Source organism: Camponotus floridanus, unplaced genomic scaffold (genome assembly GCF_003227725.1).
Source record: "Camponotus floridanus strain SB8 unplaced genomic scaffold, Cflo_v7.5 scaffold96, whole genome shotgun sequence".
Classification (NCBI taxonomy): domain Eukaryota; kingdom Metazoa; phylum Arthropoda; class Insecta; order Hymenoptera; family Formicidae; genus Camponotus; species Camponotus floridanus.
Window position 1 is genome coordinate 210,409 of NW_020229867.1, and position 27,264 is coordinate 237,672.

At 33.8% G+C, this 27,264-nt stretch overlaps 2 protein-coding genes across 4 annotated transcripts; both read right to left on the minus strand.

Annotated features, from left to right (window-relative positions):
* On the minus strand, positions 1-22,199 carry LOC105249427. The gene is made up of 8 exons (XM_011254883.3): positions 21,876-22,199; positions 11,615-11,839; positions 10,932-11,509; positions 4,614-4,794; positions 3,490-3,624; positions 2,637-3,120; positions 1,269-1,533; positions 1-921 (listed from the first exon to the last, which is right to left on the minus strand). Exons 2-8 carry the CDS (start codon positions 11,835-11,837, stop codon positions 544-546), a joined length of 2,244 nt encoding a protein of 747 aa, XP_011253185.1. The 5' UTR covers positions 11,838-11,839; positions 21,876-22,199; the 3' UTR covers positions 1-543.
* On the minus strand, positions 21,978-27,262 carry LOC105249426 (C-mannosyltransferase dpy-19). 3 transcript variants are annotated; one of them, XM_025415066.1, is made up of 10 exons: positions 27,175-27,262; positions 26,962-27,099; positions 26,749-26,861; positions 26,183-26,320; positions 25,808-25,876; positions 25,377-25,736; positions 24,469-25,288; positions 24,221-24,383; positions 24,016-24,144; positions 21,978-23,949 (listed from the first exon to the last, which is right to left on the minus strand). In XM_025415066.1, exons 2-10 carry the CDS (start codon positions 27,050-27,052, stop codon positions 23,730-23,732), a joined length of 2,103 nt encoding a protein of 700 aa, XP_025270851.1. In that variant the 5' UTR covers positions 27,053-27,099; positions 27,175-27,262; the 3' UTR covers positions 21,978-23,729. The 3 variants fall into 3 exon arrangements, with proteins under 3 accessions (XP_025270851.1, XP_011253184.1, XP_011253183.1); XM_011254882.3 differs by lacking the exon at positions 27,175-27,262 and having other exon boundaries at positions 25,377-25,732; positions 26,741-27,062; XM_011254881.3 differs by lacking the exon at positions 27,175-27,262 and having other exon boundaries at positions 26,741-27,062.
* Between the last annotated feature and the right edge of the window lie 2 nt (positions 27,263-27,264).

Consider the following 27,264-nt stretch of genomic DNA (forward strand, 5'->3'; position numbering starts at 1 on the left):
ATTGAAATTATTCGATCCATCACATCAAATTTAAAAACAATTTGAGAAAACGCGTTTAAAGTTTCGCAGATCTATTTAAAGAACGGCTTCAAAGTCTTATAATTCCATAATTTTTAAATAAAATTTGACATTCTCCAGATCATTTTTTGAGAAAATGAAAAATACATTTTTTGACTTTCTACCGTAGACTAGAATCTTAATATTCATCTTAATATTCATATCTTAATATTGATTATTTTCTCTATTATATTAATGAATTAAGATCGTGATAGGAATTTAAATGTGTGTGTTTTAATTCAAGAATTTTAGAATTCTATTACATTATGACACTTTTAAATTCGCACATACTCATACACACACACACACACACACACACACACACACGCATACATAACGAGAGTACTTCCTGCTCCGAATGTTGAGGACGATAACGTTTACCGGTCGCAGTGGGCGAGATTTTTTCGATAATTTACGAACATGTCGCTGCTATATCACAAAGACAAATGATGCAGTCTTTCTGAACGTTTTACGTTACAATGGATCTCATATGAATTCAGAGACAAAAATCTTCTTGAAATCGGGGGCCGAGCCGCCGATGTCGTGCTTGCATATGTCGCCGTTGTCGAGATAGCTCACGTCCGAGTTCTTCAGGATGCTCTTCAGGCTCTCCATCGAAAGATTCGGCAATTTCTTGATGGCGGTCAGTTTATCCAGGTCGTTCATCGAGTAACCGGGCCCGATCCTCTTAGTCTTCAGTTGATAGGACTGTATGCTAGGTTTGATATCGACCAGTCTCGCGTTGCCGACGCGTTTCTTGCTCTCCTCCCGATCCTCGACGCCGTTCTCTATGATACGTGGCGTGAAAGATCGCATGTTGACCTTTACTTCCCCGCTGGCACGCTTCGAGGGCAGTAGCTCCACCTGCGAACCAGGACGTTCTCACGATTCTTGCGGGATTACGTAAGTAACGCGCACCTTTATCGTCGCGTAAAGGCCGACGAAACGCTATGTCAGCGCGATGAGCATTTTTCTCTATCTCGCTGTGAAAGTGCCTATGGCTTACTTTGTATCCTCTCGCATTTGACATTAGAACAAACCACGAAATAGTTATTTCAATGATTATTTTTCTCGCGGAAACTAAAATGGAAAAAACAGGCAAATCGCGCCGAATAAAAATGATGTCATATTTAATTAATTTCAAAATTGCTAGAAATTTTGTTGAAAATTTACAGAGAGAGATATAAGAGATTCAATCATATAAATATTACCTTAGTTCCTTTACGTTGGAAATATTCGAAATCATCATTGGCGACTGTGGTAACGGAACAACAGCTCCTGCTTCTGCTTCTACAGGAGCTCATGGTATCAAAATCACCGTTCTCCAAATCACAACTCTCGTCGTCGGAGCTGTCGTATCCATCGCAATGTCCCTGACTATCTCGTCCTTGAAGGAGGTTCTGTTGAAGATTCTCTCTCACTTGATCGCTCTTTTTTAGATTGTAAGTCCTCGTGTCGAGTATAGGTCGGTGATATCTAAGCAGGTGTTATAATAAATATTAGAATTATTAAAAATCTACTTTAAAGATTTTTCATATTTTCTAAAAGTATATAATATCCGAAGAATATGTCTTTCAAATCTTACTGAAAAATTCGCAAAATTGATGGAGTTGTAAGACTTTGAATAGGATGGTGCGCAAGCAAAACGCACGTTTAAAGTATTTTTCTCAAAATATTATTTTGCGGTAGATATCTTGAAAATTAATGAATCAAACTTCAATTTTGTTTTTAAATGAAACAACTTTTAGAGATATTGAACTCGAGATTTAAAAAGTTAATAATTAATATTTTTCGGATCTTTAAGAAATAAAATAAAAATTTCAGCAAAATTAAAATATCTAATTTTGAAATATAATTCTATTTTGTTACTTTTCAATTTTCTCTAAAGCTAGATTCAATATTTTTCATCAGTATCCTAATCAAATTAGACTACTTTATTCACTTCATACAATTATATGAGAAGCAGCATGTTACATCATTGCATTATGTATTTTTGAACACGTTTAATGAATAAAAAAAGCTATATATCTAAAATTTTTTAATACTGACGTATTGTTTAAATACCAATAAAAATATATTTAAACATACGTAAGCATACATAATATTACATATATAATATTACAAAAGAAATATTAATTTTTAATATTTTTCAAAAAAGTTCCTAAAAATCACCGATTTTTCGTACTATTAATAATGTAAATTAGGTCTTTAATACATATGCGAGTCGCATATTTATTATATTTATAAAATATGTTAGGAACTATGTATATTAAATAATGTAAGTGATATAGAATCAATCAAACATATGTCGACGAATATATTCTGATGTTTATCTTACATATTAGAAATGATGAAAGAAAGGCTGCTTGACTTGTGAATGTAGGTCATGCCATGTGTATGATGCACGTCGAAACGCGCATTTTGAATAATTTATAAGAAACTTGGCGTCTCACTTTCCACTTTGCGCTCCTGCCGTACATCGTGACGACGGCTTAATGGCACCGGTAAAAGTGAAGGTGTACGCCGAAAGGTGTACTTTGCGAGCGAGCAAAGTCCATCGGTTCGAAAGGGGTAGATACCTGGCATGGTCGAAGCTTTGATTCCTGCGAAGAAGGTTTCTAGGATAATGCTCCTGGAGGCCGTTCTCCAGCCCGACAATCAGACTCTCTAGACCAAGGACGCTCTTCGCGTGTCGTCTGAACGACTCCTCGCGAATCTCATCCTTGGTGATTTGATGCTTCCAGTTGCTCGTGGGGTCTTCCAGCTGCACTAGGTTCTCCATGTTCTGTCCAAAGACGTCGGTGCTGCCGATCTTTCTACGATTACCGGTGAACTCGCGCAAACTCTCGTTCGGTCTCGGTCGTCTGTGCTGTTGCTGCGATTCCGCGTTGGAGTTCCTCTTCGACGAACCTGGCTCGGGAATTTTATCCTGACATGGTTCAAAGGTAGAACTCGTGAAGGACGACAATTCCGCCGGCAAAGACGCGTAGTTGCTGTCCTCGTTCGCGGGCTGCGTCCTGGGATAGTGCTGCTGAATTCCCATGTTCATCGTGCTGGTTTTGCCTGCGAATAAGATCGATTACGATCGCGAATATTTTCATCGACATCGCGTTTGACACATTTGACTTGTCAATAGTAATGGAAGGGAAACTGTCACACACGGTTCATGAAAGTAGCGCTTTCGGGGATATCGAGACATTTTCACGTTACGGTCACCCGATAATATCCCATGTATTCGACTGGTGGTGGATTAGAGACGTGGTTACGAGCGCGAGAGATGGTTTCCCTCAGACTTTCTAACGTGTCGAGGCGCTCGACGAGCATTAATGAAACAGCGCGAAACACCACAATTAACAATATAAGCCAGGAGGGAAAACTATCGAAACATTTTAAGCGTCGTTAAATCCCGCTGACATCCGCTTGTTCGCTCACCTCTATTCTGATGGCTGTGCAACCGTCCATAGAGGCTTCCGTTGGTCAAGGGGAACTTTAGCCCGTGATTCAGATTCAACTGCAACTTGTATTCAGTGTCCTGCTCAAAATGTCGAAATTTACCGTCTACACCGCCTGAAAGAGAAATTCCATGGAAATTTCGTTAAAAATTTGGATTACGATTGCACGATATTAATTGTTTTTAAATTTGCTATATGAAGGTTTTTTTATTTATTAAAATAAAATTTTTCAAGTGTGTTTGTATAGTGTGAGTTTTTTCTTATTTAATTTATAAATATATATTTTAGCTTTTTTTTAAAATCAATAATCTTAACAATCTTAGTCGTGTTATTCGGTAAGAAAATTTTCGCTCTGTAAGCTCTGTAACTCTGTAGCTCTTTAGCTCTTTCTTTTTTTCGCTCTTCGCTCTTTCTTTTTTACTCTACACTGCTACATAGCTTATAGAGATACAGCGTTATAGAGCATTTTTACAGAATAGACCTATTAGTTTAGATATTATCATGATAATCAATTAAAAATCTTGTTTTATCTCGAATTTCGAAACAAATTAAGACTAGTCATGATATCTCGTGCCTCTGAGATCTTTTTCGATTGCAACAAAGAAAAAGTTGAATAAATAAAACTGAGAAAATAAAAAGTGTAATTTTATTAAAAATTCAATATTAAAACAACTACTGAAATTGTTTCGCTAGATTTCAATAGATTTTACTTTTCGATATCATTAGCATTAATTTAGACCGGAAAATCAGAAAGTGTTGCGAGAAACGCACAAAGTCACGTTGATTCAATAAAGAAAATTCTCCGACCCGATTTGCGGATTGTGAGAGAATTATACGTGAAATCGCGTAAATCGCTGCAGCAAAACGAAAACACATACCGAGCGAATCGCTCGAACGCGCGTCGTTAACGAGAAAAATTGCCAGGCAGGAACCACGATTATTACATGGTGGGCATTTTGCTTTCCCACACATGGGTCAGTTGTGTTGTTTGCTTAAACGAAAGAATGGAAGTCGTAGTATCCCCGTGCATATTATGAAACGCGACAGAGTTTGTTTCTGCTTCCGCGATGGCGAAGAAAAAGAAAAAGGAAAAATAACACGCACCGTGCGATAGTCTTCTCACGTGATCCTGTTTCGTGTACACCTTGGCCACGTATCGGCAGAACATTTTGTCGAAGAGAGCTAAGAAAACTGGAAGCAAGGTGTCCTTCATCAACGGCAGCCACGTCGTCAGATTCTGGGGCGTACAAAAGTTCTTCAAGAGACTCGGTCTGATGGAGATAATCTAGGAAGTTGTGTCGTCTAATTAATTTCATATTCCTTTAATTAATTTCATATAAAGATAATTCTGGATCAAATTCACATACACTCATTAATTTGATAATATAATGTAATTACGTGTATCATATATAGACATTATAACATATTATAATATCTTGATCGACTTAAATATTATAGAGCATAGATTAAATATAAACATTATAGAACAGTATAATATCTTGATCATCGCTGAAATGTTTAATGACGCCTATCGAGCGCGATAATCATTAATGTTGCTATTATATAGTAGTTGAGTATATATATCATAGAAAACGGTATCTTGGCAATATTTATGTAGCGAGTAGAAATGTAAAAAAAAGCTATTTTTTCTAATAAAAAATAAAGGTTGAAAAAACATGCTTTTCTCATTGAAAAAAAAAACAAATTTAATTTTTTTTCATTACTTTGCATTTTCATATAATATTTTTCTTTATATATTTTTTAATATTACTTTAATTATTAATTTCTTATTATATTAGAATAGTGAAAATTTGTAAAAATTATAAACTGTTTTTATATCTATAATAAAATCAATTTATTTCAATTCAATTGTGATTTGTTTTTAGAGAAATTGAGAATTTATCTAATTAAAAATAGTAATTACAAACTATGTAGTCAATTGGAATGCAATCTATATTTAAAAATAGCGATGATTCAGTTCAAATCAATCATCTAAAAAATTAAAAATGATGAAAAAGCAATTTGCAATAATCAAAATATGAAAATATTAAATATTAGAAAAAAAATCAAAGAAAGAAAACAAAATTTTGAAAACAATGCAGCTTACTGTTTTTTTTCACAAAAGTCATATTTTGTATTTTTTTCTATTTACATTTCTAGTTGCGATCATTTAATGCAACGTAATGCAGTATTTGAAGATATCGCGACGGGCTTTTTCCTCGCGCTAATAAATTTCACCAGAAATTGTGTCAAGAGAAGACACTGTGTATGCAGAAATCGGGTCTAGCTTTCGCCGCGGAAGGATCCTAATCGCGTATATACGTCGAATGTTCGAATTAGGTCAATTATGCGCGACTAATTGTACGATACGCGTGCAAAAAAAATCGCAAGACGCACTTGAAAAATTTTGTCGTGCCAGGCTACTCGTCGTAAAAGCGAATTAAGAGAAGAAATATAAAAAAATAACTTTCAATTTTAGTCGTGAATTTTTTTTTCGCATGGTGAAAACACCCGCGGTCGCGCTTTCAAAAGTACGAGCACGATACGCAATTTTACGTGAGCTGCACACGCACGTGTAGGTACGCGAGTCGCGCCATTTTGTCGGTTATTACAACGTTGTTCAAAAGTACGTAAACGATTGGTAATATATGAACGTTGGTTAAATTATCAGTATACGTTCTTGTCACATGATTTTAAGAGAAAACTTCTCTCATTACTCTCAAAACTTCTGCATTACAATAATTAAAATGTATATATGGAAATTTTTTAAACTGTGCATTCTTATTTTCAACGTCTTATTTTCAAATAATTAACAGCAAGTTTGACGTTAAAAGATAATATTTCATTTGTCATAATTAACTAAATGTTAAGTTTACATAATTATAAAGCTATCACATTCTATTAAGAGCTCAGATTTACTTTAGAGAATAAAAAAAACGACTTTTCTTTTTTCACATTTTCTTAGAGTTCTGTTTTTAAAGTTAGTGTAACAAATATCTCGAGAACTTTAACTTTTTAAAAACAAATATCTTGAAAACTTTAACTTTTTTTAAATAAAAAAGATTTTTAGAGAATCTAAGTTAAACTTAAAAAATTAATAATTATATAATATTTTTCTGATCTTGAGGAAGAAAATTTCAACAAAATTGAAATATTCAAATTACTTTGTTATTTTTTCAATTTTTTCTAATAAAATTAGATTCAATCTATAAAAATATCTTGCAAAATAAAATTAGACTGTGTTTATTCATTTTCAGCAATTATGCAAAAAGTAGTATATATCATGCTATCAAACTGTGCACTTTCGAACACATTAAATGAACAAAAAGAAAGCTAAATGTAAGATTTAAAAATATTGACATATTGTTTAAGCATCATTAAAATGCCATTCTTGAGATCGACTTTTCATATCCTTCAAAAAAATTCTTAAAAATTAATTTTTCATACTGTTAGAATAGACTAGACTCATAAATTTATGTATGCACTCATTAATTTTAATAAAATATTGTAATAAATAAATTTAACTTGTGAATTATATTCACACATAAATTTTTAGAATGTATAAATAATTGCACGAAAGGAGATTAGAATATTTGTAGATTTTCTAGATTGGAAAGCGTTTCGCTTTCAAAGTAATCTATTCGCGTAAATAATCACACGCCTTTACATGTGCCTACTCTATTTCGGACAAATTCCTAATCCGTGATAATTAAATTATCGTTAATTATCGAACAACAAGGCCTTTCTTTCAGTATAATCGCGCTTTTGCCTCGCACTGTATATTTTCCTCTCGCCCGCGCGAATAGTATAACATGCGGTAGTACTTGGTTACGTGAGTAACGGCCGGTCTGATCCGTGATATGAAATCGAAACTAGTTGTATATACCTTAATTAGAGAATAGAGCGGCACTCTCTATATAATACGCCCCGTGCACGCGTATCGTACATTATATGTGTAAGGTGCACGCGCGCAACTCTCGACCCCGTCTCTGTCTCTCTCTCTTTCTCCTTCCCTCGAATTATATATATCTCGCTTCGATTGGCGCGCATTAGTTGCCACAACCATAAATTTTCTGTTATATTTCACTTCTTTTGATTAATTCTCTTGATTTTTATCGATTCGTACGCGCATGAAATTACTTTTCGCAAAAACTCATGTCTCACAATCCAATAATTACTATATATATTACGCAATGTAACACTTTGTTAGACTTTGAAGTATCGAGAAATAATGCTGTGAAGAATTTAAAATTATCCATTTTATAAAATTTTCTGTCATATTTCACTTCTTTCGATCAATTTCCTTGATTCTTATATAAATGCGGGTGAATTTTTTTCACTAAAACTTATGTGATAATTATTACATATTATGCGGTGTAACTTCATAAAAAAACATTGGGAAATAGCGGTAGGAAAAAAAATTAAAAATTAAAGATTTCATTAAAAATATCCATTTTATGATTTCAAAATTCATTTAATGCAATAGGACTTTATTACATCTTCTTATATTATTTATTTTCTTATTAAATATATTTATTTCGCTATGTGTTTTAATTTCTTTAATTTTTTACTTTAATCTTGCATTCTGCTATAATAAATTTATTTTCATTTCAAAAATATTATTTAATAAACGTTATATTTTTTTTCTTCTTTTTCGTTCTTTCTTTTTGCAATTTATTCCTCGTTTTACCGATCTACGAGTTTCTCCATCGCTGATTTTAGTCATGCTAACTCGCGCTGAATTTCGAACAAGTGTTTTACTTTAATTGCCGTTAGAAAACGCGAATGAAACGCCAAACACGTTCCTCGTGTCTGCTTAAAAGTCCGATTGGTGCCGATTTGGATCGATTTGGAACCTCGATAATAATAAATTGCCTAATATGCGAGAAATCATTAGCTTTCTCAATAATATTGCTAATTTTATTTTGAATAATAGATAAAATCTACATTTAAAATGATCTATAAAAAGGATGCCAAAAGAAACTTCATTAATTTCGCCGATATTTTTTTACGCGACTTTGTAATTAAAATCTCTACATCGGCGATTTTGATTTAATAAGTTAGACGAAAGCACAAACGAGTGTAACGGCCTCGTCACGCTGTTTGCACACGGAGAACGGTGTTTATTTCGACGAACGGTGTTCACCGATGATTATTTCTCGACGAGTCGAGCTACGTGAGCAAGAGCTTATGCGGCGAATTGTTTTGTTACATAACCGTTTACCTCGTCAATCGGAAAAACGCGATGATTCATAAAATCCTTACTATGAGATACTATGTATTTATTGGCGACGGATTGAAATGAATAATGCATCGGACGTGTTTCGATTTTGAAGTCTAGTCTAACAGCATGAAAAATTCATGATTTTTTAGAAACTTTTTTTAAAATATTGATTTTGCTCTTTTTTGCTGTTTTTGATGTTTTACAATAATACGTTAATATTTTTAAATTATAAATATTTAATTTTTTTGTTCGCTGAAAATGCATAATGTGATATACAGCTTTTAATAGTCTGAAATTAATAAAGTCAGTTCATTTTTATTCTGCAAGATATTTATGAATTGCTGGACCTAATCTCATCGACATATTTTTGATACATCGTACTTTTAGAAATGTAAAACACAATCAATTTTTTTATCCTTTAAAGTAGGCCCTTAAAGTTTAAGTGTCATGATTTTTTTTTTACGCGAAATCGCATACGCCTACTTGATGGTAATCTAATCGGATCATTTCTGCGCACGATGTAAATAGTATGCGTCGTGCGTGTAAAAGCCGCGATCATTAATATTAATGAGAGAGGTCATGGGAGGATTTCTTTCCGTGGGACGACTTTTATGGAATGATCGATTCTTAATTCGGCGCGCGATTAAGGTCGTTGTCCGAATTAAGATCGCGTTTTCGAGTTTTGCTTTATGTGTATCGAGCCGACCCTTTTTTGCATTCAATTGGCTCCTGAGAGAGCTTACTTTCTCGAACAACGGAATTTATGAGAGCGAAGGGCCTCTTTCTCGCTTCCGGATAGCGCTCGAACGAGCTCGCATCCGGTTCGCGCTCGCTCGAGCACGAGAATCCTCGCTATGATGTAATTGTATTGATGTAATTGCTGCGACGAGGCGACCCCGGACAATTCGCTCGAGCACCGCATCGGATTCGAGATACGATGAAACTTTCAGGGACGATTTGTCTCACAGAGAGTAAAAAGAAAGATAATCGCAAAGCTTTTAGAGAAACACTTGTAAAATATAAGATACAATATTTGTTTTATTTTATTTTAATTTTTTGATATTTTATTTTAATTTTTTTATACTTTATTTTAATTTTATGATATTTTTTATTTTTAGTTCGAGATATGATATTGTTGGTTGATCTATATATAAGAAATTTATATTTCTCGAAATTTGAACGTATGTCTAACGACGACGGAAAACGTGAAATTCAATTTTAAAATTTAACAACAATGTGGCAGATCCTGAAAAAAGCTTGCGAAATATCTTGTTTTTTGCCGAAAAGTATAATTGAGGACGGCACTATAAATTGGGTATCTCGGTCATCTTTAGCTATGTAACATTGTTACGGCTGGCTTGACGTACATAATTTCAAGAAAATATTGCGAAATATCTCCTTTAGACCGAAACGCTCGTGCAAAAAAAGGATTTCAAGTCGAAAAAAAGAATTCCATCTAGTCATGATTGCGGAATGTTTAATATATTTCGCATTTTTTTTTTCAAATCCCTTCGACAATTCTCAACCGCGAACTAACAATTACCGTCGCTGATTTATCGAGACCTCGCTATTTGAAAGTAATAATAATAATTAAGCCAATCGCAGACCAAGATCTCGACAACGTTGGGCGATTTACGATTTTTCATGTAAATCGATTTCCCAGCTCAGACCTTTGACTTAAGTCGTAATGAGATTATGCTAATGATCGAAACAATTTTCCGCAAACATGTTTCTCATTAATATTTATAGAAAGAGTAAGCAACTATTTGTATATATAAAGCAGTATCTCACGTTTTCTATTTAATTATTAATAAATTTATAAGAAAGTTTTCTTTTATACACGATATACATATAAAATAGTTATCGATATAATTTTCAAATCATTAGTTATATTATTAAAGAATTCGTTAGAAAAAAAACAAAAAAGAGAATAAAAAATTTGGAGCACTTTACATAATAATGCAATTTTTTCGCTTTTCTTGGGAAGTATTCAATTAATAGCGTGCACAAATATGAGTGTTATGCTAATAGCGTGCAATCAGTTTAATTTATCGCCGATCCAGTAGCGCGGAAACTGATTTTACGCTAGCAACGTGATGTCACGATTGCGCTATCGAATTCATTAAAAGAATTCACTGAAAAAATAACGAAAAAAATGATAAATAATAATAAATCGAAACAATTGATGGAATAATTACCAGGATGGGTAAATGCTCGAAGACGTAGCAGACGAAGAGTATGCTGTAGACGGTGGATCTGCCGCTCGCCTCGTCCACTTGCACCTTCTTCTTCCTTAAACAGGCCCTGCTGTTGGTCGAGCCGCTGGTACACGAGCCGCTCGAGGGGTCCCAATGTTGCGGATGACATTCGAACGCGCCAGAGGAGTTCTTCGAGCTCGCTTCGGACAGGTCCGAGACTGACTTGAGCAGTTCGGAGGTTGGCGATCGGCAGATGTTCCTGAAGAGTGCGATCAGCACAGCAAAGAAAGACGTGAAGACCAGCAGACTCCTTAGTGAATTGACGAAGATCCCATATTTATAAGAGATCTCGTGGGCTAGGAAGACACAGACTTCCGGCTCGAAGTTGAGGACGCCAGTGACGCCGATGCAGGCGCTGATAACGCTCAGGCTAACGAGATGGTACTTGAGATGATTCTTGGTGAGATTGATAGAGTCGTCGCGGCTGCTGATCGCCGCGAATACGGCGATCGACGTCAGGGTCAGCTCCTGGAGGATGCTCGACGAATTTAGCACCCATACTAATGTCGAGCATAATTCTGCGATAACAGAGAGAAGAATGTCATTTAATGCTCGCGAATCCATTAGTTACGATTGGAATTTTTGTCGGGCAGATCTGCTTCATTAGTTTTATTGTTAGTTACCTCCAAAGTGATTCGCTGGATGAATTAAGGTGAGAATCGCGTACAGAAGCAACCCTAATTGATGCGCGAGACTTTGAGAGAGAATCGCGACAGTCAGCACATCGATTCTTCTTTTCGCGGATGATGGTTGATTCTGGTAGATCAATAGGGACCATGACAACAGCAGAATACATATCGGTGAACCTACGCACGTGGGTAGCCATTCGCCCACCTCGCTTCGCATCTCTACGGAGGAAGAACAAAAGCCTTCTATTCAATCAGTGATTAATTATGCAGTAATTATGTTTTGCACAATTTCATGGTAATTGGCACCGCATAAGCAAAAGTATCGTTGTATCGTTGTATCGTTGTATTAGAACATTTAAGGAGAGAGGAGAAATCTCCCATTCGCAAATTCGAAAACTTAAGAAATTTAAATTAAAATTGTCGAAAGAAGCAATTTTCTTTCTGCAAAATTTTTATATTGGCCTCTGGTTTGTGAATATTAAAAATGATAATAATAAAAAATGCAAATAATAAATAGTGTGTTTTGAGTTGATTTCAAAGAAATTTGAAATCGTAGAGTGTATATATATAAATTTAGATAACAATAAAGTGGATAAAAATGAAGCGGATTATAACAAGATACTATATATTCGAAATATAAATAGACAAAATAATTTTTTTTTCAAAATCTCTGTGATGCATATTTTTAAAGTTTTCTAATATGTTTCATTTTCGAATTGAGATTTTCCTCTCTTAGTCAGCACCTTCATAGTAAACATCTTGTATTGTATACGTGCGACCGAGGACAATTCGCGTGGAATTTCTCCCGCGGTTGTCCTCCATCGCGCAGGAATGAGGCAGGACGAGTTCCCAGTGAGAGTGGTGTAAGATGTCCTAATCACGATGAAAGCCCGCATAGTGTCAATTAGCGCGCTGTGTCGAATTATATCCGCACGTCAGGAGACAAGCGTATTATTGCTAATCAACGACAGTGGCAGTTAAGTCATTAACGCGAAGAAGGAAACGCAGCATGATATACGAATGTCGCAGAAGTGTCGAGTGGGGATGCGACGTTTTCACATGACATATCTCCTTTCCCTATCCTCATTCCTTTACGGCTCTCTCTTTTTCGTTACCTATTGCAGTTCGTTTTACAGAAGCGAGATCTTGAAGAAATTATATGAAAATGTCAAATGACTAGTCTATAGAAAATCAACTAGTAAACCGCTCAGATATAATTACATCTTTTTTTCAAAGAATAGAAAAAATATTTAATATTCTTTTCCGTTTTTTCGTTTAGGTCAAGTCTTCTTAATTTAATAATTTACGATATTAATTAAGAAGATTTTAATTATTATATAAATTTTATTATATAAATTATTATATAAATTTGATTAAATTATATAATTTATGATTTCACGAATAATTTTTATGTTACAATTATGCCTTTCTAGATGAGGCCTAAATTCTTAAAAAAAATCTATAAACGTATGTTTAGAGATATGTAAAGAGATTTTTATGAATAAATTAAAATTATTTGAATCATGTTGTATTTGACATCATTTTAATTACAAAAATTTTATTAAAATCCATTAAAATTGTTGTCAAAAAAGATAAAATAGAAAATAAAAGAATTTTTAATTTACGAATAAATAGGAGAAGCCGATTGTTTAATAATAGAAAAGATATTAAAAATATATATGTGTATGTGTGAAAAAAACAAAATTTTGAAAAAAGAAAACAAAGCTTGTTGTTTTTTTACAAAGAAAAAAACGTATTTTGTGGAAAGGAAAAAGAATTAATTCTTTTTCTATTTACATCTTTAGCTCAATCAATTTTTTTTTATCAAAAAAGTAAAAGTAGACAAATATTTTCTCTAATTTACTCTCTATGAGATTTGGGTGCGTTTTCCACCTCTCTTTACCCGGTGCTTCTCATATTGTACAACATCGGGGCAACTTTCTATTCCGCGCAGCGTTGACGTCGCGGTCTAATTTATCGTTCAAGCCAATTCGTGCCCGCGTGTAGCGAATTTCCCTTCCGTCTAAATCGCGAGGAATGATCCCTCTTGTCGACATCGGACCCTTACTTAGAGTTACGTCGCAGATGCGGACGCAGGAAGAGGAAGACGCATCTTTAATCGCGTAACGATACGTGGCGCTTTTCGAACGGCCGAACATATGTTTTTTTCATACATATGTCATAAATCATTATGCGTTTAATTTAATATAACATCTATCAACTCTATAAAAGTCAATGATATTTCAATTGATCGTACATCACATAAATAAATAAATAATATATATTATATAACATATAATGAGTGATAAATGATAAAAATTGATTTCGTTAAGCATCGTACATTACGTGATTATCGAGATAAAAGTTTCTTATGCTGCGATTTTAACCTCAAGGCACCATCCAAGTACTGAGCCACCCCACCACGTCAAGGTGTACTCATGGGGGGTTGCATTAAATAAATTTATAATATAATATAATTTATATATATGAAAGAGAAAGAGAGAAATTTATATTATATATAATTTTATATAATTTGTATATGGAATTGATTATATCATTCAATAATGTAATCTGACTCATATAGCTACCGATTTTACGTTATGTACGAAATAAATATGTAGGCATTTAGTTAAAATAAAATTTTTTTTTCTCATTGTAATGTCTACTTATATGAATATTATTGAACAAAAAGTTAGGTACACGACGATCATTTTTTTTAATAAAGGAAAATTGGAATCTAATTCACAGAGATGTTAAAATAATAAATAACAATGAGAAAATTATATAATAATTTTATTGTATATATTATATTTTATATATTATATATAATAATTATTATCACAATTGCTGCTCCTTAGATTTGCAACAGCGTTCATATTAATACATAACTGCTTAACTCTTTTTCTTATTATTTATTTCCGTTCTTATGCAAAAAGTCGACCGAAAGATAAAAGCAATCTGTATAAGAAAGCTAACTAATTGTATATATAAAACATACTATCTTAAACTGAATCAATGAAAATTTTTATTAATTAAAAATGTAACACAACGTATTTCTCATTTAAGTAAGCATTGTGTTAGGTCTTTTTATAACATTTTTTGCGAATTATTTATATAGAACAATAAATGTGTTTTTAAAATCTGCAAATAATTTTTTAGAAGATATAGTTAAAATGTTTTAAATATATTTTTTTCTAAATGCAAATCGAAATTATCAATGAATTAATGTACATTAATTACAACAATATTTTATAGCTGAAAAACAAAATAATATATGTATATCTAAATATTTATACAGATAACATTGATTGCTTTAATTGTAATATATGAATAATATATAAAGTGCACCTTTAATCAATCGAGTTTAAAGAGAAAGTATTAAAAACTACACCGTTAGAAACGAGTGTATAAGTAACTGAAATATACGAAATAAATTTGTGCGAGTAACTAAATTAAGACATAAATCTTGTACGCGATAAGAAAGTGATGACAGGCGGACATGAAAATTGGTATTATTTTGGTTTAGTTTTTATCTGCATATCGAGTTACAATAGATAAAGCCGAGTCGAGGTTCGCTCGAGCTTGCCCTTTAAAAGCAATTAGAGAAAAGGATGCAACGAGGGTGCGACAAGGATGCGAGAAGAAACGCGAATAAGACGCGAGAGACTTCGCGAGTGACAAAATCCGAGTTTTCTATTGGATTTAAGGATCGAGGATCTATGATTATTGGCTATCGATTGAGTCCGCGTGGAGTCCGCGTGGAGTCCGTGTTTAGCTGAGCAGTCCTCGCGGATTATTTAGGTCTGGAAAAATTCGGGATGCTACCGATATATGGAACATCTAACGCGAATATTAATCGTTACGCAAAGACCAAACACAAATTAAATGCAAATACATTTATGTCTATAAAAGAAAATAAGAGAGAAATATGCCGTCAGTTTCCTGACAAAAGAAAAGAGAAAAACATTCGCAACGAGTTATTGTACTTTCACACGGGTGCTTATCGAAGAGGCATCGAATTTTATATGTTTGAGAGGAGTAGTAAATATGATAAATATGTATCTTTTTATCTTCCTGTGTATGTACATATACATTTCCGAATGCCTGCGGGTCATGTACCTTCTTTTCTTTTTCTCGCGGCACTTTCACGTCCGAATAAAATCTACGCATTCCGTTCTCGGCTGATACGTAAATTTTTGTTACTTGTCCCATAAATATAATCGACGATAATATTAAATGCGCCAAATGAAAATAATTCAGAATGTTTTTCTTTTTTTAATAGAGTGAAAAATATATTCCAGTATTCGAATTTCTCAACCGTAGCAAGTAATTTTCAAATCCGACAGACAGTAATAATTACATTATTATGCAACTTGATCTTGCTCAAGCGACACGAATGTTTTCGTTTTAATTTCTCAAACATTATTATAGATAAAGTCTCTTCAGGGGGGTAAAGAGAGGTCTTATAATATTCTTGGTATTGAGAATCTATATCTTGGTTAATGCACCAAGTAAAATATATGCATAAGTCTTTCACGCGTTTTAATTTTCGCGAATTACTAATCTTTAAAATTTTACGCACTACCATCCGCGGTGGCTCTTTTCTCGAGTTGTTGTTTATTATAGATAAATTTTTTCAAATTTTTTTCAAATAATCTTGCCTTCTTAAGAAAGACATAATTATAATAAAAATTATCCATAGATTAATTAAATGAAGATTTGATTTAAACAAGAAAATATTAAAAAATATTAAAAATTTTCTCTTTTTGAGAAAAAAAGAGGTGAACTTGTTTTCAATCTACCAGTTGATTCTATGTCAAATCTACATATATATGGAGTAATAAATAATAAAGTAATAAATAAATGGAGTAATATTCCAAATAAAAGAATACTTGAAAGAGCTCTTTTGACTCTCGAATTACATTTCTTTCTGATTCTTCGAGTTACATTTGGAGTTACATAAAAACAAATAAATTTAAATAAATAGTAAGAAAGCAGCAAGTTTATTAATTAATTTAATCTCGAGCGCTTGATTCAGAGAAAATGCAATTCCGGTCGCTTTCTTATAAGTTAAAAATAAGTATTAGAGTTTCTCCAGAGATCTTATTTACGAAAAATTATGAGTTTACTTTTCGATTCAATAATATATCATTAATATTCTAAGACACTCGTACATGCTTGAATATCATCTCAGCGAAATCATTTCTTACTATTTATGCTAAATCGATTGCGCGAGCGAAAGAAACCGGGTTAATCTTCTCGCGAATGTAGTAACAATGTCTCCCTAGGAAACTAGTCCAACAATTCCGCATCGCCATTATATTCGCGATGATTCGTGTAATCGACCGGTCGCTGGTTTGTTTCCGCGCTTTTGCTCACCGGATGTGGGTTATCTCGAAAGAGAAAAGTCCGCACGAAGGAAGGCAGCGGTGAATTTCTCGTGTTTTACGAGGCGTCGTTATAAAAGTCGACCCGATCGAGTTTTGCTCTTTAAACATACGGTAAAATTAGAAATGCGAGGTCGACGCTAAGTTTACGCGATTTGCCCATCGCGCGACCGTTATTCTTCGGATTGAAACGCCTTCGCAAACGATGCCACAGACATGTCCGGTGCATTAGTAGAAAGCTTGATCATTTTGTGCCGCTGCTCGAACAAAAGCAAACGGCGATTCAACTTCGAACGGTATATAAATGGATATCTCCTGTCAATTTGCATTATTTATGTAAAAAATGAAATTGTATTGAGCTGATTATAGAAAATACCGCATAGAGCAAACATAATAAAATTTTAGAAATATATAGTTGTACAATAATAATTATAAATATAAATATAAACATAGACAATTATAGAATAATAATAATCACCGACTTTTAAGATTCTCGCACACATAAATATAATTTTAAACTTCCAAATTCTCTAAACAATTATTTATATTTGCATATATTTGCATAAACATACTCGCAACAGTTTCATACATAAAATGTTAACTCTTTCAAATGTTTTATGTCCTTTTTTTTCCTATTTGAGAGATGTTAAATGACCGAGTAAGTTTGCTTTATAGTTTCGCGTAAAGTATATTGTGCGGCTCAGGGTTAAAGGTAAATATGTGCACCAAGGTGCGTCCATCGGGATGCATTCTACGCATTAAATACATAAGATCTGACTTTTCAGTGGGAGGCGTGTCTTCGATTATGTTGGAATGTCGAGAGGTGTTAGTGGTGGACCGAAACCAGAAGAACAGCTCGTAGAAGGTGAACCTGAATTGTTGAGAGGGTCGTCGATGCTGCTTGTCCTGTGGACCGGTGCCCGACCTTGTTTCGGTGGAACCGGACCAGTTTTGCCGATAACATCGCCGCAGAGAAGAATGATCCCGGCGCAGAATCCTATGCGGTCCAGGATCCACTGTTACAAACTATTGATCTGCATTTTCTCCACGCATTCAATTTCGCAAATGCGGTATACACACTGGGTGTCTATCCAAATCTTGTAAAGAAGAACTTCTTGTAAAAGGTTTAATTTTCCAGATATTTTTTTGTTCCAAATTTCAGGTAAAAAGAATCTATTTAGATATTTTTAGTAAGTACAATTTTTAAAAATAAGTTTTCTTATTGTTTGTGTATATTTTCTAATGCCTTTCACTCGGAAATGAAGGAAAAATAAAAAGCCACTTGAGTTTTAAAATTCTAGATTTGAAAAATCAAAAAACTGAATAGTAAGATAAACATTTTTACCTGCATTTTATTTTTTATCGATACGAAATATTAATTTAAAAAGTATGTACTTTTATATTCTATTAAGATATTAATATAAACACACAAAGATAAATATATATGTATTTATAATATTTTAAATTCATATAATACGTAACTTATTGTTAGTCAATTAGTGAATTGTGTCAATTTGTTACAATATAAGAACAAAGATATCAAAGAGAGAATCCTTTTTTAAAAAATTCCAATAAAATTCCATTAAAATTCCGTAATTTTGTCAAGTATTGAAAAAAGAAATCTTTGACAATTCCAGATTCTCCATGTTTTTTTAAAGAGATCCTGAGAGATTATAATCAGATTTCGAAATTGACCTCTTTTACTCGGTTTTTTTAAAGAAAAATTTTGTATAATAATTATAATAAATACATATATTTATAATTTTATTGGTTGCATTTATAAACATAGCTAAATTGTTGCAATTCGCGATATGAGCTTTCCTATTAGAATATTAAGTAATATATTAGTTGAATAATATGTGAAACCGATAAAAAATACTTGAAAATCCTTCAAATATTTTAATAAAAAAAGGTAACATAGTAATAACATCTGCAATGGATGTGGGACACGATGTTACGAATAGACTAGCTTACTCTTTACTTGTATCATATCGATGGCGATAAGTAGGGAATGAAATCCGAGAGCCTGGCAAGTTTAGAAACTGATTAGTTAAATAAACGAACGAGACATAGCTTTCCGTTTAATAGATATCACTGGCGAACGTCTCAAGTAGCTTGATCAAAGCGTTGTGTTATACATATAAACAATAATATGTAAAGTATCCTTCAAGTATCTTCACTGTTGCTATTTTAATCTTAATCTATTGAATAATGGACGGCTTGATTACATTAATTAATCAGCTAGCATTCTTTAAATTTTTTTCCTCTGAAAATGTATGCATTTTTTAACTGTTTAAAGTTGAGAAAAGTTGACTTTATATCCGTCAAAGGGTATTTAAAGCTCGCACAAACGATTGAGCGTCGTGATATGAATGCGCGCAACAGCGGGAGTGCGCACGAATGGCGAAAATGATCATCGCGCTAACAACGTTATAACTTACAACGCGAAAACAGAACGGCGAGAATTACTCTCATCATGATTATGACCTTCGTTCAATTAGCGCGACGAGCTGGTACCGAGCTGGGACGCACGACATACCGGGGCGCCCACGTGAAAATGATCCATCGTGTCGCAGCTATTGTCCTCGGTTGGATCTAGGCTCTAACTCGGTCATGCGAAACTTTTACGATGATAATAAAACCCCCGCCTACTATCCGCACCTCCACCTTTCTCTGGCTCGCTCGATCTCTCTCTCTCTCTCTTTCTTTCTTCGTCTCCCACTCTCGTCAGGAATCCGAAAGAATGCTGGCGACCTCCACCTTGAAATTACTTTTCGGTTGTATGTGTATGTGCCGGGACCACCTTCCGAGCATGTAAAAAGACGGTGGAAACCCTTCTGTGAAATTCCTTATTGGAAATTACGAATTCTTGACATAGAATGCATTTCCTCTTGTGTTCGCTTCGTTTTCTACGAGAGTTTGGAAGAATCATTCCGTCGAAATATTTTCTTCAAGAGAGCAAGCCTTAACGTTTGCTTTAAAACTCGAAAATCTTAAGAAGAGATATTTGAAATTTATTTTTTACTCTCAAATCAATCCTTGATACCGGAAATTCAATTTTCTAGAAGAAATTTTGTCAATTTCTTAGAATATCTCTCTGGAGATATTTGTTGTGGATAAAACTGAACGGGAAGGAGACACATAAGATTCTATGACCAAGACGAATTAGATCTTTCTAATTCGAGTCTTGGCACGGACACCGTTTGCACCCGTTACTGCATCGCCGTTCCAAGTAGGTTACGAATACGAGCGTGCTTTGAGAAAGTAACAGACACCGTCCAACTGTCGTTCCACTCGCTATGATTAGGCGCGTACATTCGCTGCGATATGATAAAAAGAAAAATTTGTCAAAACACGCAAACATACAATATGTTTGTGATTTAAGTATCTACACTCTCAATTAATTTTTTAAATAATACAAGTAATCAAAAAATGTGCTAAACAGTTTGTATAAAAGTTTTTTGTTTAAGAAAATTTATATGATGGCTTTAATTGAAAATTTAAATTATTTTTTTAAATGTTCATGACAGTTTTAAATGGAACAATATACTTCATAATTTTGTAAAGTATTTTATGACAAATTCGATAACGTGCAATAAAATGGGATTTTTAATAATCGTTCATAAATTATATAAAAGATAAGTTAGGAAGATATCGATATCGTTGTACTTTTCTTAAAGAAAAATCGACTTTTAACTCGGAAAATGTTAGAAAAAATCTGCATCAATTAATTTCGCTTTTCCACTATTTGCTTAAATTTTATCCTTCTTCTCTTCTTTAAGCAAAACAATTGTTTTAAATATATATTTTGGTTAGTTATAATGTATTCGATTTAAATGTATATACACTCAGTTAAGTTTTAAATAATAGGGTTTGTTTTCTTAAATAACAGGATTATTTTGTTTTTTCGCTCATATCTAAAAGCGCAAAACAAGTTAACAAAAACTCTGCGTGTGCCAAATTCCTAGAGTCGAGTCTTCCGCGCGATTTCGAGGCCAGAGAAGAACGGGTTTTACTTCGCGGATCGCAAAGATTCCGATCGCGATTGATTTACGATGCGAGAAGAGGGACTGCCGACTCTATTTTTACAATGACGTTACATTGACGTCGCTTTAATGACACGTGCGATTAAAAACTCAGAGGCGCGTATAACGTGCGAAATCACACGTTGTGCAACGAGACCAAGTCCAAGTGTTACGCGGTTTGAATTCCGATGCAAATTTACAGGATTACACGCTCATAAAATTACACGTCTGCCGCGATCGCGATCGCGTAGAAATACACACACACCCACATGACACACAATTGTAGATATAATATTCCCTCCTGCGGAGGTGGAGCGGATATTACCGTGAAATTGCGGTACTTGAGCGGTGCAGCGGTCTTGGACGGCGTGTATCTGATTGAGGGCTACATTTACATTGTTATGCTCATTGAGCGAATTAATGCGCCGTCCATAATACGACGCAAGGACGCGAGGAAGACACGTCCTTGACGTGCCCGGAAATTAGAAAAAGTGATTAGAAGCGATAATAAGATATAAATCATGCGCGTATCTTTCAGACATCAAAGTGTGATTCGGTTGAAGAAATATTGAAATGAAATAAAATTTTGAGGAATAGTCTATATAATTTGCGTTCGCAAGTGGAATGCGTAGATTCTCGAAGGGTAATTTTGTAGGTCGCATCATTATGTGAAGTATCTTCTCAGGCAACATGCATATCTAAAAGACAGCCAGAAAATATCTTGAAAATGTCTTTGAGACGTCTTGGGATGTCCTTTGAACGTCTTTTAGATACACGTCCTGCCTAGGTCGTATATATTCGTTTCTTCTCTATTACTACTTGCTTCATTTTTTGTTCGCTTACTGTCAATTGTCAATGATTGCGTGGGACCAACGTGGAATGTCGCATCGCTAGGATGAGATGCGGGGATCCTGGTCCTCTTCCGATGCTCTCGCTTCGGTATCCGGTACTCTTACATTATGTACGAAACGTCGCTCCTCCGTTTTCATCTACGACGTATTTTCAGATCGACCCGCGTCTTCAGCTTTGATGAGCGGCAGCTGTAGCGGCCGTAAACCCTCACTTGGATTCGGCGAACAGGAGCACCGTTTTAGCACGCACGGCACATCGATCTCACGAAGGATTTGTTTTTGTTGCTTTTCTGCTTCAAGATTCAAACTCGAAAAATTAGATTTAAATTAAATAATCAAAAATACTGCTGACTTTTTGAAATAATCACAAGGCATTACGGTCGTGACAGAGAAAAAAAGTAACGAGAGTAAAATAATGTCACTCTATATTAAAAAAAATTTCTAAATACACTTATATGCGTTTCGCTCGCGTATCTAACAATAAGTAATCGAGTATGGAGAACGTGACGGAGAACGCGAGCAATACTGCCGCGAGGAAGCCCGGAGCGGGACTGACTGGCAACCAGGATCCATTTGGGTCACCGGCACAACGTAGTATACCAAAAGACTGCCTCTCGACTATACTATCTGTTATAACCGCGGAGTGAAGGTGCTACGTGCGTTATAACGGAGCTATATCTTCGCCGTTCGGTTTTTCTTCCGGTTTTGCATCTCGTTTGAGATCTCCCTCGAATTATTCATGCGCGAAAGATGTCCGAAAAAAATGTAAATTACTCTATCGACATTTTAAAGCTTCGGATATATAAATATAAATAAAAATACGTTCTCGTCTTTTTATATATAATCGCTTTTACGCATATTTTTTCGCATATATATTTTTATAATCTCTTTATTAAAATTACGATAACATTTATATAATACGAATAAATAAATGAATGTGCGATTTTATTCGACATCGCGTAGAGAGGAGAGAATTATTGTCCAATGTGCGTGCTACGAAATATTCATTAATCGATAAAAAACTTATTTAAATATGAAGGAATTAATGTATGAGAATATAAATATATATAATAGTCGATGTTGGCACAAATGTATCTTGCGTTTGTGATTAATTTTAATAGCAGGACGAATGAACGCAATGCACGATTAAATATAATACTTGTACGTTCAAAATTAAAAGTAGCGTGCGCAGATATGATGTAATATGCATACATATATAAATGCGCGATATATATACATTTACATATATATACATATAAATGAGCAATATATATGTATATACATATATATTATTGCATATGTAATATTAAGTACAAGAAAATTATCACAAGTACGTGTATTCCATTGTGTGAAATGAGGCATCATGCTATTATATTCTCGCCAATTAATTAATAAATGCATACCTACCATTTTCATTGTTGTAAAATTTAGCAAATTATAATATATATTTGCATGTATATATGTTTATAGTTTGTGATATATGCAAATTACATTTTAAAAAATTCATATGCTAAAAAATCGATAATTGTTTTTTGAAACGAGTAAAAAATGATTTCTATTCCATAATACTAGGAACATACATTATACGCCTCTTAAAATATTTTAATGCCTCTTCACAGATTATACACGTAATCAAGCTTTCGCTTGATAGACATTCGAAAGTTTGCAATGTCAACAGATTTAATTTATACCGCGCGAATCAGTGTATTAAAAATATATATATATATCTATTTTTTTTATAGATAATACTTTTTGTTTTAAGAAAAATAGGCTTTTATAGTCTCATGAGGTATCCAATGTCCATCGAGAACTCTTCACTTACTTGGAAACGTAGAAGTCGTAAAGTTTAAAATTGATAATGCAATGGTATGGAAGTCTTTGGTTTAAATTCTACGTAATGCGAATAGTCTAATTGCAATACGACGTAATTATTGTTGACGAACGCTCTTCTGAACGGATACGCGTTTCCTTTAAATAGAAGAGGACACAAAGGCGGTTTGTTCGCGGTTTTCGCCGTTCCATTATCGGTCATGTCCCATAAATCGATCATTTGACATCCCTGTGGTCTGTAAAAAATAAAAAAAGATTTAACATTATTATTATAGTTACATATTTTTGTTACATATACTTACAAGTTTGCAAATCCAAGGCACAGCGGTTCCTCTAATACGACATAACTGACTTTCATATTTCTTAAAGAAGTATATACAGAAGTAGCATCTTTTCGACTGAAAATCTCGTAAACCTTCATAGTTCTATCTCTATAATACAAGCCGTGTATAAATAATTAAATATATCACATATGTGTACGATTTTCATTTCTAATCTAGACCTCACCTCATATCTTTGCTCTCATAATAAGGATTATTAACAATCGGTCTTCTAGTAGACAGCATTAAGTTCGCCATAAGTGACATCTTTCCCGCGAATACAGCATGCTTTGGTGTATTACTTTTTATCCATTCAAATAGCTCCTCTTGTTCAATATTGCTATATTCACCTGCATAATGATAAAATGCAATTGTGATTTTTTCTTGCAGGAAAAAAATCGATCAATTTATAATTTAATTTGATAATATGCTTACCTACAAATCCTCGTTCCTCTTGAAATCGATCAATACCGTAATATGACATACCACCCAAGAGGAGAATAAAAATGGCAAGCCGCATGAGCTCACCTTTTAAACCAATTTTTTCCAAATATCGTTTGCTACATACTGCACCAGCTATTATACAAAGATGTGGAGTCATGAATAATTTCAGTCTCATAATAAAAATGGCCATGATGATAAAAGCGCCGGTTTGCAGACCGTTATACGCCATATCGGCTTCTATGCAAAGCGGATAGTTGCTCGTCTTGAAACTTCTGTACCAGTAATACAGCGCGAGCATTCCAACGAGTATCGCTGTTGGTAGTAATAAAGTCCTAATGATTGCTTCGTAGGTTTTGTATTGCAAAAAGTCAAATTCTGACGAGCATGTATAAAGCATAGTATGAAAGTCTCTATAGTTGATTAATTTAGACTTTAATATGTTGAACACATGAGCGTCATCTTGAGAGTATAAAATATAAGACTTTATCCACTTTGTGAGAATAATCGTTATAGCGATCTCAAAAATAACTTCTCGTTTGACATTTTGGAATCGGGATAACTTCATTATAAAACTGGCCACATTGCTACTGATTATGATACATGTATAGAGTGAACAAATTATGAGAGTGCCGTTTGTTATTTTAGTTGATGCTGCGATAGCTAAAGCATGAGCCGTACAAAAATTTTTGTAAAAATCGTACGGAACGATTCTCAGCCATTTTAGTATAAGAATTGCTATAATTTGCGTAGTAAAAACAAAATGTGAAAACTGCCAGGTGCATAAGCTGCAAATTGTTGAGCCAAATATATCCTGAAAAGAATATAAAATAATTTGACTAGCAAAGAAATAATCTCGTGAACTATAATAAATAATATTCTCTTTTTCTCTCATATGTTACCATGAATAATCCTTGTCTAGTTCTGTGCCTTAATGAAGTTGGCTCTTTGCCCAAATCATGTTTTGCATATTTTCTGATAGTCATTGTAACACTGTACATTTGGAAGAGCAACATAGGATACGCGAAGGTTTCGCGCAATGGTGGTGTCCATTGAACGCGAGTACATTCAGTGTGATTAAAAAAGAAGAACAGAATCGTCACAAGTCCACCATAAATGGAATCACTCAAATAGGTTGCATAGTAAAAAAGTATTGCCGCTGTGAAAATTGTGGAAGACCAAACTATCTCCAAATAGAAGTACACAGGTACACCCAGACCTTCGCAGCTACTTACGGGCATCAATCCAGCTCCTCTATCTATCTAAATATGATTGACTTGTGATTACTCTACAAGTTGAATCTGTATCATAAAAAAATTTCTAAAAATCTTACCTGCCAACATTGCTCTTGAGATATAACACCAAGACTTTTTGCAATATGATAAAGGAAGCCTGCTACAATCTATAAAATAAATAAGAAATAAGATCTCTCTATAAGAATTTATATAGAATTTTTTGAAACTAATGAAACAAACTTCAGGGATTTCACCAAAAGAATTAGTTTTTTGTCAAGAAATTTGTGATGCTTTCTTCAAAGGGACTGTTTGGACTATCTGTGATTTAGGCAACTAGTTATATGTCTGATAATACTATTTCATTAAATGAAATTTGAAAACAAAAAATAAAAAATAACTCTCTAAAGTTTGTCCCATGTATCTTGAATACTTTTGTATTTCAAATCTTGAAATAAAGAATAATTTGTAATTACTTCGGGTAAAAGATTATACTTTCTGCTAGCATCAATAACATTCCCATACTCTGATAGATTGTCATGACTGAGCCTATCCATCCCGTCAAAAAAATCTTTCGATTCAGCGATGGTCTTGTAATAGGAGTAATACATCCCCTAAAAAAAGGAAAGATATAAATATTAAGATGTTTAAATCTGTCATTATTGGTATGATGCTTTTTACATACGTATAAATATGTGAAAGCAGCTTTAAAATACACAAGTTTTAAAAATAGTTTTGAGAATATTCGTATAAAGTCAATATATATATTATTTACTAAAAAGCTTAACAAATAATGTCATTTTGTTATTTATTGAAATATTTCCTTGTATACTTGTACATTTTCTTCGCTTTTCTACACTTTTTTTCTAAATAATGTACAAAGTTTCACATGCTTTATTCAGATAGTTGCGATTTTAATTTGACAGAAGACAAAAATGTTTGATCGATAAAAATATTTCTATTTCTCATCTCAATCAATTTTTATCGCATATACATATCTTTCTATGATTGGAATTATATAAAATATCACCTACTATCGTACCATCTCGGTCCTGAAGGACATTTCTCGCTCGATCTCCGAAAGATGAGAGAAGTGTCGGTCATTTTCGAAGAGCGTGGATACATGCCACCGATGCAAATAACCAAAACCAAGACCTGTTGTTGGAGCAAAGGTTGTTTCATTTAACGATGCTTCCGCTCGTAGATCACGCCAGCTGCCCGATCTCTTTATGCACGATAAAACGAGTGTTATTACCCAAAAGATTTACAGCCCAGTGATAAAAAACGGTGCTCTCGTGCGCCGGTTTCTCGACCGCTCTGCGCCTCCTGTCACTTTTCGTCGCCATCTTTAGGTCTCTGCTTTATAACCGCATCACGTCACGCACTTTCTGCACTTAAAGCGAAATAGATATATGCAAAACACGTCATTGGAGAGAGAAAGAGAAAATATATAAAAAGTACAGCTGACGTCTGTTAATTCGATTCACACATGACGATCAAAGGAAATCAGACAGATAAATGATTCCATAAGAACGCAATGTACACTGCTGTCAGAGCC

Coding starts and splice junctions, on each gene's coding strand:
- LOC105249427 (XM_011254883.3), bottom strand. CDS start 11,837: ATGCGAAGCGAGGTGGGCGAATGGCTACCCACGTGCGTAGGTTCACCG. Junction 11,510..11,614: donor TCCAGCGAATCACTTTGGAG/GTAACTAACAAT, acceptor CTGTTATCGCAG/AATTATGCTCGACATTAGTA. Junction 3,121..3,489: donor GCACAGCCATCAGAATAGAG/GTGAGCGAACAA, acceptor TCTTATTCGCAG/GCAAAACCAGCACGATGAAC.
- LOC105249426 (XM_025415066.1), bottom strand. CDS start 27,052: ATGGCGACGAAAAGTGACAGGAGGCGCAGAGCGGTCGAGAAACCGGCG. Junction 25,737..25,807: donor CTCAAGAGCAATGTTGGCAG/GTAAGATTTTTA, acceptor AATCATATTTAG/ATAGATAGAGGAGCTGGATT. Junction 23,950..24,015: donor TGCCTTGGATTTGCAAACTT/GTAAGTATATGT, acceptor TATTTTTTACAG/ACCACAGGGATGTCAAATGA.